The 16482-nt window shown below is 39.5% G+C and overlaps 1 protein-coding gene across 2 annotated transcripts; it reads right to left on the bottom strand.

The window, feature by feature from the left end:
* Window positions 1-2080: 2080 nt before the first annotated feature.
* On the bottom strand, window positions 2081-14225 carry LOC145355318 (anterior gradient protein 2 homolog). Of its 2 annotated transcripts, none has more exons than XM_080207279.1 (8): window positions 14111-14225; window positions 13756-13932; window positions 13544-13607; window positions 8969-9021; window positions 8742-8818; window positions 5816-5879; window positions 5625-5708; window positions 2081-2333 (listed from the first exon to the last, which is right to left on the bottom strand). In XM_080207279.1, exons 2-8 carry the CDS (start codon window positions 13901-13903, stop codon window positions 2284-2286), a joined length of 540 nt encoding a protein of 179 aa, XP_080063405.1. In that variant the 5' UTR covers window positions 13904-13932; window positions 14111-14225; the 3' UTR covers window positions 2081-2283. The 2 variants fall into 2 exon arrangements, with proteins under 2 accessions (XP_080063405.1, XP_080063412.1); XM_080207286.1 differs by having other exon boundaries at window positions 14100-14193.
* Between the last annotated feature and the right edge of the window lie 2257 nt (window positions 14226-16482).

The following is a 16482-nucleotide window of genomic DNA, read 5'->3' as shown; positions in this document are numbered from 1 at the left end:
AACATTGAGCTCTCCTCAATTGTTTCCGCACTAGCCAAAGCCTTTGTGCAACAAAGTAACACAGGTGGAGCCTTGTAGGGAACCCAAACTGCAGCTGAGGTGCACCCCAATCAATAACTCACATCATTGAAAACTGTCCCCCGACAAAATTCAGTGGAGGGCTCCGAGAGCTCCATTTAGCCTCTGTGAAAGCTTATGCCTGGCTTGGTAATTACTGCATATGCTAAAAAAGAAAAGGTATCCAATTACGTTGTTGATATCTTCCTAGCTGTCCACCTCTGGCCTGGCTTCTTTGGTCATATTGGCCTTCTTCAGCCAGCTAACAAGGAAAGATCTCGAACTATCTGGAGGACCTCAACAAGATGCTGAACCTTGGGCCTATCCCATTAGCACTCTGCGACATCACTTCAGGGGATGCATTTAAGCCAACGACATATTTCTCTTTATAATTTCTCTTTCTCTTTGTAATTCCTTATTCATTAAAAGCTCTTCATGCATCTGCACAATTTGTTTTCTACATTTCTGTCCTTGCTAATGCAGCCCCTCTTCCATTCACAGTTGCTTTCAGTTACAAGTTCCTTCAGTATTTGGAGTGCTGCTTTGGATGCCTTTTAAAAATGGCGCCTCAACAGCACCCGTGTCAGATTTGTGACAGTCCTTTATCAGGCATCCCGCACAATGACTTCTGGTTGGTAATTGACCATCTGAAATGTGACCGTGTTTGGCTGGCTGTTGGAGATCCATGCCGGATTTGCACTGCCTTCCAGACCCAGGTCAGGAGCCAGGGGGTCACAACTAAGTTCCACCTGACATGTAAATACAACAAAAAAAATGTCAAGTGCACAGTTGACCAGAAGCTATTTATCAAAATGTTTATGATGTCTTGGACTTGCTATGCATTGAAGATGTTGCAAAGAAAGCTTTGGTGGGATGGTGTCTGGTGGTCTGTAGGTGGCAGTATTCTGTGAAGAGGGAGAAGTGGCAATCCACTTTGACGTAAGCAAGGCTTGACAAAACCAACAGCAAAGACCAAATGGGTTTCTGGGGCTCCTCCTGGACAACTAGTTCAGAAAGACAATGATATGGACCCAAATGGCGAGAGAGACTGAAGTGGAGGCATAGTGGAGAAGGGAGGTAGGCAGATTGGCTCTACAATCCACATTAGCAAAAATAAGTTTGCCACTGTTATTTCAATTCCTTTAAAAGGAATTTAATGACCAGAATGTGCTGTACAGTGCACAAGATTGTTACTGGTGTGTTGGATAAGGGTGATTCCTGGATCCAAGTAATGAACACTAATGGGAGAAGAGGTGAGAAATCTCTGGATAAGTTTGATAAAATTTTATCCATGGAACTTGATTTGAGTGGGAGTTGCTGTCGGATGAAAATCTGTGGCTGAGTATCTGAAGAAAAAGAGCTGGAATTGTGTCTGAAGATAAGTGTCTTGAGGATAACTGGGTTTGAAATTTAACCTTATCATAGGTGGAGTAGGCTGCCTGATAAATCTTTGTTGTAGTCGCTTTTTAGTGTGTAATTTACACTGACCATGATTTGTCTGTTTATTGATGCTTAATTTATGTTGATTCTGGTTTCATTATTAAAGTAAAAAATATAAAAAAGTGAAATATTTTCATTGGGGTTATTTGGTAAAGTTGGTTCTTATGATTTCTCCATCTGCATAAGGATCATAACAGTGAAAAGTTTTAAAAGAAAGCGTCCCATATAGTATAATTGCATGATATTGTACCGGCTAAAAGCAATAGGTAATTCTGAGCAGAATAAACAAGTTTTTATTGGCAACACCATGTTTGATAATTAACTAATAAAAAATATAATCAACCAATGTACTCTATTATAAAGTTCACATCTCAAAGTATTACTTGTTAATTCACCAAGGATTAATGTTCAACTGAGGTATATGATAAAACAGTGACTACAGTTCAAAAGTACTTTCTTTGCTGCAAAATATTTTATGACATCTGGAGGTTGTGAAAGGTGCTACATAAATGCAGGTTACTTTCAGATAGTATCATAAAGCTGCATAAAGTCCATCAACTTAATAATTATAGACACTGTGCACTTTGTATCAAAAGGATTTATTAAAATGTCATTGCTTACAAGTTGAAATGCCCAATATTGAGAGAATGTTATTTACATTTTTTCGCACATAACACAATACTAGGACAGAGACATGCAATGACTCTACAGAATGTTATGGTTACACGTGTTGCACAGAAATGATGTAACTAATAAAGCTTATGGGAGATAGATGATGCCAAGCTCTTATAATTCATGTTTCAACAGTACTTTGGCTGCCTTCATGTTTGAAGCCACTAAAGAAGAAGGGAAAATGTTATTCAGGTATGATACACAAATTAGAATGCAATATTCCTGCCAATGGCAGATTATTTATTGGATTCTGTCTGTAATCACACACACTGACATTGGTTAGTTTGCCATTTCAAATACACAACATATCAGCCTGTATGCCATCAACATTTGAAAGTTTGAAGGATGTTCTTGAGCAATGATCTGTTATTGTCTTTGATAAAGGTGAGTGCAAAATAATGGGATCATTCTCCCACCAGGATGAGGTACTTCATTAAAATCACAATTAGGCCTACAATAACACTGCAATGAAGTTACTGTGAAAATTCCCTAGTCCATCACTGATGCCTATTCAGATACACTGAGGGAGAATTTAGCATGGCTAACTAACCACACAGAATCCCTACAGCGCAGATGGAGACCATTTGGCTCATTAAGTGTGCCCTGATCTCAATCCCACCCAGGCCCTATTCCTGCAATCTCTCATATCTACTCTGCTATCAACCTAACCTGCACATTTCTGGAGTGTGGGAGGAAACTGGAGCATGAGGAGGAAACCCACACAGACATGGGGAGAATGTGCAAACGCCACACAAAGTGACCCAGGGTCCCTGGTGCTGTGATGCAGCTATGCTAACATAAGAAACAGGAGCAGGAGTAGGCCATCTAGCTCCTCGAGCCTGCCCTGCCATTCAATAAGATCATGGCTGATCTGTCGTGTCTCAGTTCCACATTCCCGCCCTCTCCCCATAACCCTTAATCCCCTTGCCTGTCAAAAACCTATCAACTCGTGTCTTAAAAATATTTAGCGAGGCAGCCTCCACCACTTCAACGGGCAGAGAATTCCAGAGACTCACCACCCTTTGAGTGAAGAAGTTCCTCCTCAACTCTGTTCTAAACCACCCCCCCTTTATCTTGAGGCTGTGCCCTCTAGTCCTACTGTCCTTTCTGAGCGGGAAGAGTCTCTCCACCTCTATCCTATCCATTCCATTCATCATCTTATACGTCTCAATGAGATCTCCCCTCATTCTTCTAAACTCTAACGAGTACAAGCCTAGTTTATTCAGCCTCTCCTCATAGTTCAACCCCCTCAACTCCGGTATCAGACTAGTAAACCTCCTCTGCACTCCCTCCAAGGCCAAAATATCCTTGCGTAAGTGCGGTGACCAAAACTGCACACAGTACTCCATGCCATCTTTAGGCAAATGTTTTAGCTTTCTCTTTAGTTATTTTGAAGCCAAATCATGGAATCGTAGAATTTTACAACATAGGAGATAGCCATTCAACCGATTAGATCTATGCTGGTTTATCCTTTATTTTCACTGGCCTTAGTACCCGTTCTAAAAAAATAGAAATTTTCCTTCCACCAATGCATTTCATATTCTAATAAGCTTGTGATAAAACAAACTTCTTTTGGTTTCCTTCTTTGGGTGCCCTTTGATAAATTCATACCTCCAATTCCTGATCAAGTGAAATATTTTTTCCTTTTGCACTTAAAACCCTTCAATGTTTCATTATCAGAGCTCCTCTTGCCTGCTCTGCTCTAATGAAAATAGCACCAGTTTCTTTAATCTCAACAGCTGAAGTAATGCAACTACAGATGGACCACAAGTTTAAGTAAAAATGAACAGTTGAACAACTTTTAGCAGTTATCACCAAGAAATTACAAATTCTGAAATGTTAAGTATTTGTCAAAAACCCAGACCTCCTAAGGTCAATTAAGTAATAATGCAATTTTCTCAGGGAGCTCTACAAGAGAAGGAAACCTGTGATTCGAAAGCACTGAGCATTTGTCAAGTAACACACTGCTTAACTTTACCAATGAGGGAGGTCTAAAAAGTTAATGTTCCTGACGTATACTCCTGGCTTGGTGTTTTGCCTGTTGGAAGCGTGCATCAGGAAATCACAAGTGCTTACCCAGCAATTTCATGTCTTTTTTTGCCATTTGGATATGATGCCACAGGCAAACAAAAAGCTGCCACTACCAGATTATTCAACCAATTCTACATGACCCTGAATCGGCACTTTTGCTGTAACTGCTACTCACTTACTGGTTGAACCAAAATGGGACCAGAGATTATGATCTCAACATTGTTAGAGCCTGCAAAGTGCTTTATCAAAAAGATGCTATTCTTAGATTTTACACAGATTCATCCAGGATTCCTGCTCCTGAGTTTCAATGGAACCTTACAGGAGGTTGAAGACAGAGGGGTCAGCTTGAATGTAAGGTGGAGAATTAAAACAATGGACAATCAGGAGCTCAGGGTCCGACTTGTACACTGAAAAAAAGGGTCTCACTAAGCTGTCACCCATTTTGCTTCAATTTTTTCTGCAAGTTTCAGTTGTACCATTTTTCCTTGTTTTTGATTTCAGGCATGTCATTCACATGTCTACACATCTTTTGTTTCTTACTCGACCATTCTTTGGCACTGAGTCACCAACTCTTGTCATTTAATCTCCCCTGTGTTCCAATCAATACAGACCTTCCTTTTGTTCATTTTCTACTTTCACCTTGCTGTTTCTTATACCCCATTGTATTTTGAATTTTTCCAGTTCTGATGAAGGTCATCAACCTGAAAATGTTAACATGGTTTCTCTCCACAGAGGATGCCTAACTTGGATATTTCCTACATTTTCATGTTTACAGCACGTATAGTATTTTGTTTATATAAAACACTGGCCAGAATTTTATGTCCTCCCCCTGCGTTATTGGAGCTGAATTCTCTCTGGGTTCCTGCCTGCGCAATCTGGTTGTGATGTTATGCTGGAACAGGCAGGGGCACTGGGCTGTTTCTTTCCCAGACCTCAAATTATAGGACTAGTGAGCAAATGATAGTTCATGAGGGAGGGTGGAAAAAGACAAAGTTCCCTCTCTTGTGAAAGAAGTGTCCCTTCTGACTGAGGGCCTGGTGATCTCTGGGCCTCCTTCCCCACTTCAGTCTATCCCCTGACATCAATATTGCCCCCTGGTGATCTCACAGACCCCACTCTGGGACTTCTACTCTTTACCCATCTTACAAGTTCTGGGACTTCCAAATAGCCCCCTGGAGTGTCTCTTCCAGTCTTTGCAGTGCTGTGCCTGGAAGGACTGGTGAAGTCCTAACCAATCTGATTGGCTGGCAGCACTCCAAGGTAGTATTTCCTCCCAGGTGAGGTAGGAAGCCCCACCTTTTGCTGCTCAATGCTTATTAGTGTAATTTGGCATTGGTGCTGTTGGAGTTGGCGGGCAAGTATTCAAGCCATTAAGAAATGTGACAAATATTTCCATTAGTTTAAAATAAATAATTTTGACTTACAGAGATCAATGTCACCAGCCTCATAAGTGTACAAACGATTGTCATACTTCCCTCTGATATCTGCTCTCACTGTTAAGGAAGGATCTGTATTCAAAGAAAGAAAACACTCAATACTTACAAGTACACATATTAAAGGCTGGGAATATTAACTAATATAACTACATTCCTCACAAAAATGTTATAATTCTTACCTACAAAGATTATCCTGGGAACATACTGACTGTCAGGCCATAAGTTTTTGTCAGTTGTCTCAAACTGTAAGGAAATGATGATTTAGTTGTAGTTGTAGTTTTTCGCAATACAAACAATACCAAAGTACATATATTGAAAAAAATGCAATGTATAAACTCGTATGTAGACAACACAAACCTGGTCTTATTGACTGGGGTACATGCAAGAGATATAGCATGAATAGGTATCTCTCCTTTTGTTTTCTTTCATTCCTGAAAGGGCCTAGCTGGCTGAAACTCACAGGGAAGCCACATAGTTGCACCCATGGAATGAGACCTGAATTCTCATGGAAATGGAAGTGCTTTGGACCTTAGCCAAAATGGTACCAGAGCCCAGATATCCCACCACTGAACCTGGCACCCACAATTTTTTTACTGGGGGTGGCAGCAAAGTGTAGCTGCCTTGATTCAAAAGCAATTTTTGAAAAAAACAACTCAGCTTTAGACATTTGAGTAAAAGCTCAAACTTTTGGAACCCTTTTGGGATGTTAACAATTGAAATTTGAATAAAAAGTGGATATGCTCTGTGGCACTGTCAAAAAGTCAAACAAAATCTCCTGCCCTTTAAATTGAAAAAAAACCCCCAGCCCATTGTAACTCAGTGCTTGCAATTTCAATACATGTTTACGCAAGCCTGCAAGTTATTACTATAGGATTAGTGTGGCTTAATGGCTTCCACGTACTAGCATTATCACAGTGGATGTCTGCAGGTTTATCTTAGTTCATCTCAGCTTGGTTCCAGAGATTGCCCATGGTGGCTAACTGGTTGAATGCAATGGAGGGTATAAGGGTAAAGGGTTGACATGGAAAATATTGGGGGATGGGGTGGAAAAAGATAAATAAGGTGTAATGAGTTAGTGTGAATGGAGTATCTGGGGGTTGAGTGATAGGCAGACTGCTTTCTGTTTTTCTTACAACTGGAAACAAATCTCAGGTAGACATTATATAGTTTACTTTTGCTCCACTGGCAATGTAGGCTAGTATCGCTGTGAATCAGCTTTTCTAATGCTGTCATTCTCATGAGAACAGTTATCAAGCTTTTCTACTCCAGTTTGACTGCTGGCCATACTGAGATTCATAGGCACTTCATCTATGTTGCTAATGTGACTTAACAATTACATGTGTTTTTGCCATCTCATCATGAACCTGCTTTATTATAAACCACTTTCGGTGTTAATGTCTTGATAGTTTGATTTTTTGAAAGAAATGTGTTTGTCTTACTTCTGTGCTGTGATCTGGGGTAATTTTGCACATCCCTTCACTCAACCATACTATGTGTCACATGCAAACCCAATAAATATATACAAGTACCAAACTAAACATTTGGACACCACTGCCAATAAAACCTTATTTTCTATTCTCAAATTCTTGTCACTTAATATTCCCATTATGAAATAGCAATACATTTAAAATTCTTCAATTTAAGTATTCACGGGTAAAAAGCATTCTTGATAAGTACTGCAAGTTAGACCAATGATTTTTAATGTGAAAAAGCAATTGCTACACAAACTGAAGGAGCAGAAGGAAAATAAATCTCCAGGGTTAGAAAGGTAATAATTTCCAAGGGAGTAGAGGAGCACTGTGAATCATTAACAATTGTGGGCAGTTAGTGGTCACTGGGGAATTTCTTGCAAATTGGAAACTGGCTAATATAATCCTTCTATTCAAAAGGGATAGCAAAGCACAGTAATTTAGTATAATTGAAAATCAGTTAATAGAATGCACTTGAGAATTATCGATAAAATGACAACCAGGAAAACAGCAATTAACCAAAACTAATTGGGGAAAGTCCTGCTTGACTGACAACCTTTTAATAACAGGCAGCTAAATGGAAGGTGCTAATCCTTATGGCACTATGTAGATTTCTGTGAGGCACTTGAAAAAAACTCCATCCTTAAAGTTACAAAGCTAATGCTCAGAGTGGATCAGGCAAACCCAAATCCGTTCCTTGCTTGCTCCAAAAAAAATTAAATTGATACCATTCATGGTTCCCACGAGAGAGAGACAAACAAGATCTATGCTAACAAGATAAGGTATTGTATCCCATCTTGGGCTTGATCTTAGCCAAAAGGCCTCTGTAAAGCATTTGTAAGAGTTTTCTTCATGAAAACCAACTACTTAAGAACAAAGTTGCAAGTATTTGTGTAAGGACTTGGGTGTGATAATAAATTTTTTGAGGAGGGTGGGGTGGAGATAGAGTAAGGAGGGGCTTAGAGATTGTGAATGCAAGTCAATTAGATATTCAGATGACACCAAACTGGTGAGATCAAAGGAGGTAGCCTCGATATTAAACAAAATATATAAGCAGGCTGGAATATGATAGATGATGAAGTTTAATGCAGATAAGTGTGAAATATTGCACACTAGAAAAATGAAGAACATGAATGGCTCTGAAATTGTTCAGTATGAAATTAAAAAGCTTGGTGTCTTGGCAGACTAAACACATTGCAGAGCACCAATGAATAGATCAAAAGACAAAACGTAAAATGCAAGTCAACTAATGCTTTGGTTAACTATACCATATTCTCGTCAGGCTGTTTGCCATTGAGAAAACTGTGCACACTACTGCTCTTCATGAATAAACCCCACTGGGATACTGCAAAGAGCCTCAAGATTGATCTCTAATGTTAAAGACATGCACCATGAGAGATTTGGGGAACTTTTTTTTTTACTTGAAGATGTCAGAGGTCAAATTAGACGTATATAAAATGGCAAACTGCATGGAAAATCTGGAGTATTATTTTGTAGTTAAACTACAAAAATAGGATAAATAAATTTATGATAATCCCAAAAATAGCACAAATTCATAATCATCTCCAGAACACTAGTAGTTTCCTACGTCAGTGCAGCAGCATAAAGTGCTTTTGAATATTTTATTTTCTCTTACCACAAGATTAAGCATAACAAAGTCCTCTTTTGCCATTTTCTGAATGTCCTTATGATCAGCAAATGCTTTCTTCAGGGCTGTTAGAGAGAGAAAAAAAAACACGTGTAGGTGAAGAGATAGTGAATGCTCCAAAATAAAGCAAAAACATCCCTCAGCAGCTATTTTACTCTAAAGCACAATTAACTATAATATAGGATTTTAAACTGTTTGTTGAAGTGATTAGTTACCTTGACTGTATGGGCATTCGTCCAGGTGGTGGATAACCATTAAAGGTCGATTGCTGAAATAGGAACACTATAATTAATTTCACTGTTTAAATCTGATGAAATGAATATTTAAAAAGCTTAATAATTCCCTTTCATAAGAGTGTTCAAATGCACTATGTTTTTTTTTACACAAGCGATTGTGACATTCAAGTATAATGTAACCAAAAATTATCTTAAGACATTTGGGTTACTAGTAAGCACATGAACCATTTTTAGAGGATTATACCAGGGTAGGGATTGTCCCAGTACACGGTTACATCAATAATCTGGATTCAGAAACACAAAAAATGATAAAGTTTGCAAATTATACCAAACTGGAATTTGCAACTTAAATTACAACTGGATTGGACAAATAAAGGCCAATACAATATAATTCAATAAAGTATAAAGTGTAGGGGCGGCATGGTGTCACAATGTTAGCACTGCTGCCTCACATTGCCAGATATAATTCGCAGCTTGGGCCTCTGTCTGTGTGGAGTTTGCACACTCTCCATGTCAGCATAGGTTTCCTCTCACCCCAAAGATGTGCGGGTTAGGTTGCTTGGCCATGCTAAATTTTCTTCTATTGTCAGAGGGAACTAGCTAAGGTAAATGCATGGGGTTATTGGGATATGGCCTGGGTGGGATTATGGTTAGTGCAGACTTGATGCGATTCTATGATTCCATAAAGTGCTACAATTAGGAAGGGAAGAAATGAGTTAATGAAATCACTAGGGTTGAATCTGAAAGAACAAGGAGTCTCAGCAGCCATAACATTAAACTCAAACTCAAAACAGTAATTTTGTGACTGATAATCAATAACTGATCAACAAGTGGGGGAGAATTCTTGGAATCATTTAAGAAACAATTCAGTTATCCAGTTGGGTTATATTAAGATTCAGTAATTTGTGGGCTGAATGGCTTTCCTGATTACCTACACTGGGATAGGCTTTGCCTCGTCCAATTGGTCAAGACCTGCCAATATCAGCTGAGTAATCTTTTGTGGATCTGAACATCACTTCAAATTCTTATGAGTTTGGAAAAGGCGATCCAAAAAAATGTTTTGTTGCTCAGTGATTCTCTCCCTATTACTGAGGCCATTCTTCCTTGTTATTTGCCTTAAAAAAGGTAATATCCTTATATATGAGAAATAAATTTCTAATTGACTTTTTGATATACAAGTGCAACATTGCCTCTAAGCTGTGTGGCCACACAACCAAGAATCAAACTAACTGGGCACAAGCAATGTTCCTTTATAACTGCATGCATGTCCGATACAGAGACAAGCTAGCTGTGCACCAGGAGACAAAAAGCCAGAAAATCTTAGCAGGTTTGACAGCACGGAGCCAATTTTTTGTGTCTAGATGACCCTTCGTCAGAGCTAATAGCAAAGAGAATCAGCAGAGATTTATACCATGAGGATGGGGAGGGGTGGGTGGGTGGAGTGCAGTAGGAGCAAGAAGGAGAGCTGGAATAGAGATATGGAAAGGAGGATTATAAAAATAGATGAAACAAAATGAAAATAAACAGAAATGGGATGAAGCTGGAGGAAAGAGTTCATGCTGTTTGTGCACCAAGAATTTAGATGAAACATGGTTATAAGATGCATCAATGGTTACTGGAGTCCACTTGGTCAAATGATATACTATTTACAGTGTGTCATGTGTTACATGCTGACAGCACCATGGGTAAGTTGCTATCCCTGTACAGAACAGCTGCTGATCAGGCTTTGCCATCTCAGTGCTCAAATAAGCTGATTATGATGATAAGTAAGAGTTGATCTCACTCAAGTTACTAAGGTGGTCAAGACACATTATGAATGATGCAGTGGGAATGCTACAGCACCAAAGGTAGAATGTCAGTCACATTAACCAGAAATGGACTGCAGACAGCCTGCGTGGTGCTGCCCCTTTTGGTTGTGTAAAGTGGCAGTGACTCAAGTTCTCATTCAGGGTTTGGCTTTTGGAGAAGTCCATAAACAAGAATAGCAGCAAGAAAGATTGGCCTATAACAAGGAGAGATCAGCCAGGAACAACATGGCCTCCTTGCATCTATAAGGTGATCCCTTTCCTTTTTGTAGTCAGGGCCATAATGAGCTGAGTACATCATTCCTGAACAGACTCCTAATGGGTTTAGTGGCCAGAGGCATAGCTAAACACCAAGCTTCTGCACCATTAACTTAGGATGATCCTACTGCAACAAACTGCATTAGTTTAAATAAAAACAGAAAATGTGAGGAAATCTCAAGCAAGTCTAGCAGCTTTTGGAGAAAGTATAGTTAAAATTTTGAGTCTGCATAACTCTCCCTCAGAGTTAAAGAGAGGGATGGATTTTATACTGAATAAGAGGGGGTGGAGCAAATTAGAAAATCAGTGATAAGAGTAAGCTCGGGATCATTGGAAAAAAAGATTTTTTACAGCAAAGGAAGCATTAAAAACTATACAAGCTGCTAATAGTGGCATAAAGATAGCAGAACAAAGATCAAGGTTCAGTGAAAGCAAAACGTAAGAACAAGTGACAGAAGGCTGTTTGTAGTGGGGTGTGGCAGAGATATTGCCTTGCAACAATATTTTTTAAAAAAGGCTCAAGGTGGAGAGGAAAGCTCAGTCTGAAGCTGTTGAACGTAAATGTTGAGTCCAGGGGCTGTAAACGCCTAATCAGATGCTGCTTCTCCAGTTTGTGTTGGACTTCATTGTCATATGAGAGGGAAACCATTGATCAGGAAGTACTGTTTTTGAATGTGGTATCATCAGGACAGATGTGATGGAGGTGAAGAAACTGGCAGAATGGAATAGAGTCCTTACAGGAAGCCAGGTATGAGAAGCTGTGGAAGTCTGTGGGCTTGTCATGAATATTGATGGTCAGTCTATCATCAGAAATGGAGACAGATCAAGGACAGGAAGTGTTGAAGATGGGACCATGTGAAGGTGAGGGGGGTAGAAATTGGAAGCAAACTTGATATATTTTTCCAGGTCTAGATAAAAGCATGAAGTGACACTGATATAGTCATTGATGTAATGGAATGAAAAAGAGTTGTCTGCCTGAAGAAATGAGCAGAGATAAAAGGTAATGAATTGCATTAGCTGGTTAGATGACCTGACTTCCCATGAAGACAGCTCAGAGGCCAAAGCATAACTTAAGCTAGATTTTTCCTGATTTAAACAAACATACCCATTAAATATGAACAAGTTGATTGACTAAACCAAACAACAAATGTTGGATCAATGGCCTAGAGTGGCAATTGAAACATTGTGGGTTTTTTTTAACATTACAAATTTATGCAGGTCGGGTTTACTGATTTTTGGGAATCTTTTCATTGTGCAGACCATTCCTTAGCCACAAGACAACTTACAAATCATTCCTTCATCTGTCAATACTGCCACAAGAACATATCCTGGAATGATATCTGTCAGTTACTGTCACTCCCTGAGGGGACAGTGTCTAACATTCCAAGCAGCAGTCCATACTCAATTGTTGATCATATTTCAAGAGAGCCTGGTAGATTGTGGGGTATCTGGGGAAATGGGAAAATCGTGGATGATCAGATTTGATTTTGCTAAATAGCAGAGCAAAGGACTTCCTTCAGCCCTTATATTTTATGGATTGTGAGCACCCTGTAGATAGGGTACGAGAAAATAAAATTACAGAATTAAAGAGAGCTTTTCAACTTCGATCTGCACTTTGCATAAACCACATTCAATCCATTCTACCAATGACACTGTCATACGTCATATCATAGAATCCCTACAATGCAGAATGAGACCATTAGGCCCATTGAGTCTACACCATCTACAATACCACTTATTCCCGCAACCACACATACTTACCCTGCTAATCTCCTTGATACTGGGGTCAATTTAGCATGGCCAATCACCTAACCTGCACACCTTTGGACTGTGGGAGGAAACTGGAGCATCAGGAGGACACCTATGCAGACATGGAGAGAATATGCAAACCGAGACCAGAATTGAACCTGGATTCCTGGTGCTTATGAGGCAGCAGTGCTAACCACTGTACCATCCCTAAATTCACGCTTATTATTTTTTGTGACACACAAAAAAGACATTTGTAATTCACCATACAGCTTTCTCTGACTTAAACAAGAGTGAACAGCTCTACACTTCACATTACTTTTATTTCCTCCTTCATCATTCTATTTCTTTTTAAGCAGGGCGGAAATATTTCATTTCCTGTTTTAACTATGATCGTTTCAAGTGGGAGGGCCACTTCTTGAACATTCCTTTCTTTTTTGATATACATTTCGTGTAATTGTTCTGTATGCATCGCCTGTTCCTATCCTGCTATGAACACACCCCATTAATAAGCACTGCAAGGTTTGAGTTTCCCTAAGCGTGCACTCTATGGATCATCTCGGGAATTCTTCCATTCAGCGTTTACCAGCTAATCTGATATGTGTATGCGTGAGTCTCCTATACAATATTAAACAAATGCAAGGAATGGGGAGAGCGAGCGGTGTTGTACTCGAAGGTGTACAGGTGCAGGAACAATACCGACAGACACTAGAGAGCGCGCTTTTGGATAAAAATGCAGCATTACCTCTTCCTTGATTTGAACAGTCCTTCCTCGTAGGTCTGGACCCAATTAATGTCGTCTCCCCATCCTAAGATTAAAATAAATACAAACATTAACCTAAAAACCACATCAGAGGGAAAGAGAGAGAGGAGAACACGAATCAAGTCAACTGCACACAGATAGCAAAGCATAACCAAACCATATACCCCGGAATATGGTGAAAAGTTGCACCTTACCTCTGGACAAACTGGGAGGGCATTTCTTCGCGTTTGTACTCTCGTTTTTAGCTGGAGGGCTCACAGTCTTGGATCCGGTGGCACCTCTTGCCAGACAACCTGAGACAGCCGCCAGCAGCACCAGTAGGAAAAACGAAAGGGCAGCCATCCTGGTGGGATTCGATTTGAATCAGAGGACTGGGGACACAAGGCACAGAATCAGCAAAATAATACGTTTCAACAATTCAACAACGCGGATATGCACGTCTCAATAATTCCAGAGAGAGAGATAAGGTTTAGGGAGTGTTCTAGGTTGTCAAAAATGATTTAACTTTCTTAGTGAAAATCAAAAGTAAAAGTTGCACCTCCTGTTCACCTGTAAGAGGTTCTGCCGAATCCGAGCCGGGCACTGTTCACACCGTGCTGTGATTCCGAAGTGCTATGTTCCCAAATATATACTTGATGTTCGCCATCCCATTGGTCACTATCCTTTAATCGCCCTCCCCAATTTGGGGACGCAGGAAGAATGGACCTCACTTAGATTATCTGTAAGTAATAATTCTAATTTTGGAACTTTTTGAACTCAGAACATTCAAGGTAAAGATTGCTGGGGATAATTTTGGCAATTTTAAATTGAGATAGTGAATTATTTTAAAAATGTGTCATCTTTTCAAGACAAATCAGTATCTGTTGATTTCTCTGAAAGCTGACTGGTCTCTTTGCTATTGGCTGAAAGTTTTACAGACAGTATGCTAATATGTTTTAATTACATTCCAATCCACTATTGTGCTGATTCACAACTTCAGATCTGGTTTTAAATGAATAGTGGCAACACCCCAATACTGCTTCTGCAATATTTATGGATTTCTTTGACAGAAATTAAGTTTAGGTGCTTTTTGAATAAAGGATTTTTCAAAATGTTCTATTTTCACATAATGGTTTCTGAAGTCAACAACCAGGGCACATCATGCATTTCTTCAGCCTGGTTTCAGTATATTCTTTTGCCCTTTTCTTCATGATTTTAATACACACAATGGCTATTTTACAGTTACTGTATGAGTTGAATTTGGGCCCTTTGAAAATTGGGGTCTTCCAGTCTTGGTTCTTCTTGTAATGCCACCAGGCAGGATTAACAACCTGCAAATCCTTCCAACACGTGCTAATGGCAGGCAGTAAGAGTGGGAGAGGTTCCTGATGTGCCATGTGATTGAAAGAAAGTTGAAGCTTCTACCGTCAACATCCATAGATCTAAAGTACAAATTTGTAAGAAGTCCAACAACTTGGACTCCCTTAGTGACCCGTAAAACACACATAAGCTTGACCTCCCAATGTTGATCTTGAGTTAGTGACTACTCCATATAAATTTAAAATTTCGTTTGTCTTTATTTTTAATTTGTTCACCCAATTTTAAAGATATTTAAACTATGCATCTAAATTCTTTTTTTCATGCACTACACTGGGAACTATACCATTTGAGGCATATTTCAGTTCTCTATTTATATTTCTAAAGTATGTGATCTCAGATTTTTCTCTACTGAATTCTATATGTCATTCACCTGTCTATTGCCTGCATATAGTCTCTAGTAGAGTCCCACAATGCTTCTGCTTGTTTTTTACACTTTGTAGTTTTGCATTATTAGCCAATTTTTCCTAAATCCAGATCATGTATATGCAATAAAAACACTGGTCCCTATACTGATCACTGTAGAACTCCAGCGACCACTGCACCAACCCCAAGAAACATAAATTTGTTGTAACCCTTTGACCTGATTGGCGAAACAGGTCACATGACCCTCAATAACCTTGTCTCTTAAAGGGCTTTGCTACTATATCTTTACCTCTTTAAGTCCCTTATTAACACATTCCAATAAAAGTTAAACTGTTTTAAGTATACATCATAACTTAATTCTTTAACATAGTTCATTATAAAGTCAGTCTATCAAGGGATCTTCTCTCCCCATGGGAGCGACACAGCTCGACATGAGGTCCCTCAACAGTAGGGGTAAATTTGGTTTGACTTTCAGAAATCGGGCTTTCAACTTGTAAAGGTGAATCAGTGCAGGTCACTTGGCCAGTTTCCACATGTGGTATGGAATAATGCCATTCGATGAAATGTTAGAATTCCTCGTTGTTAAATGCTGTCCCATTGTCTGAAATCAACACCTCTGGCAAACCATAGATGGCGAATGTTTGTCTTAACATTTCCACTGTTGCAAAATAAATCTTGGACTTCATTTCATAGATGTCTATTCATTTTGAGTGTTTATCTGCTATAAGTATGAACATTGTACCCAAGAATGGGTCTAGAAAATTAATGTGGAGTATCATCCATGTCTGATATAAAAGCAAAATACCGTCGATGCTGGAATCTGATACAGCATTTCTCTCGGAAGTCTCAGCAGGTCTGACAGCATCTGTGGGGAGAGAGCAGAACTAACGCTTTGAGTCTTGATGACCCTTTGTCAGAGGTGGGTGATCTAGTCATTCCCAAGGCTGCACCGAGATGGCTGACAAGTAAATTTTGTTGTTGCTGGCACTGACTGTACTGTTTAATCATGCTTTCTATACCCATGTCTGATCTGGGGCAACCATACATAGTTGTGAGCCAACATTTTCTTCTTGGACATCCCTGGGCGGATGTTGTGTAGTTTCTCTAACAATGACTTACTGCCACGCATGACTGACCATAAGAACATAAGAACATAAGAAATAGGAGCAGGAGTAGGCCAACTAGCCCTTCAAGCCTGC

This window comes from Carcharhinus amblyrhynchos, chromosome 2, assembly GCF_965287045.1.
Source record: "Carcharhinus amblyrhynchos chromosome 2, sCarAmb.v2.hapA, whole genome shotgun sequence".
NCBI lineage: Eukaryota > Metazoa > Chordata > Chondrichthyes > Carcharhiniformes > Carcharhinidae > Carcharhinus > Carcharhinus amblyrhynchos.
This window is presented reverse-complemented; position numbering and strand designations above follow the sequence as displayed.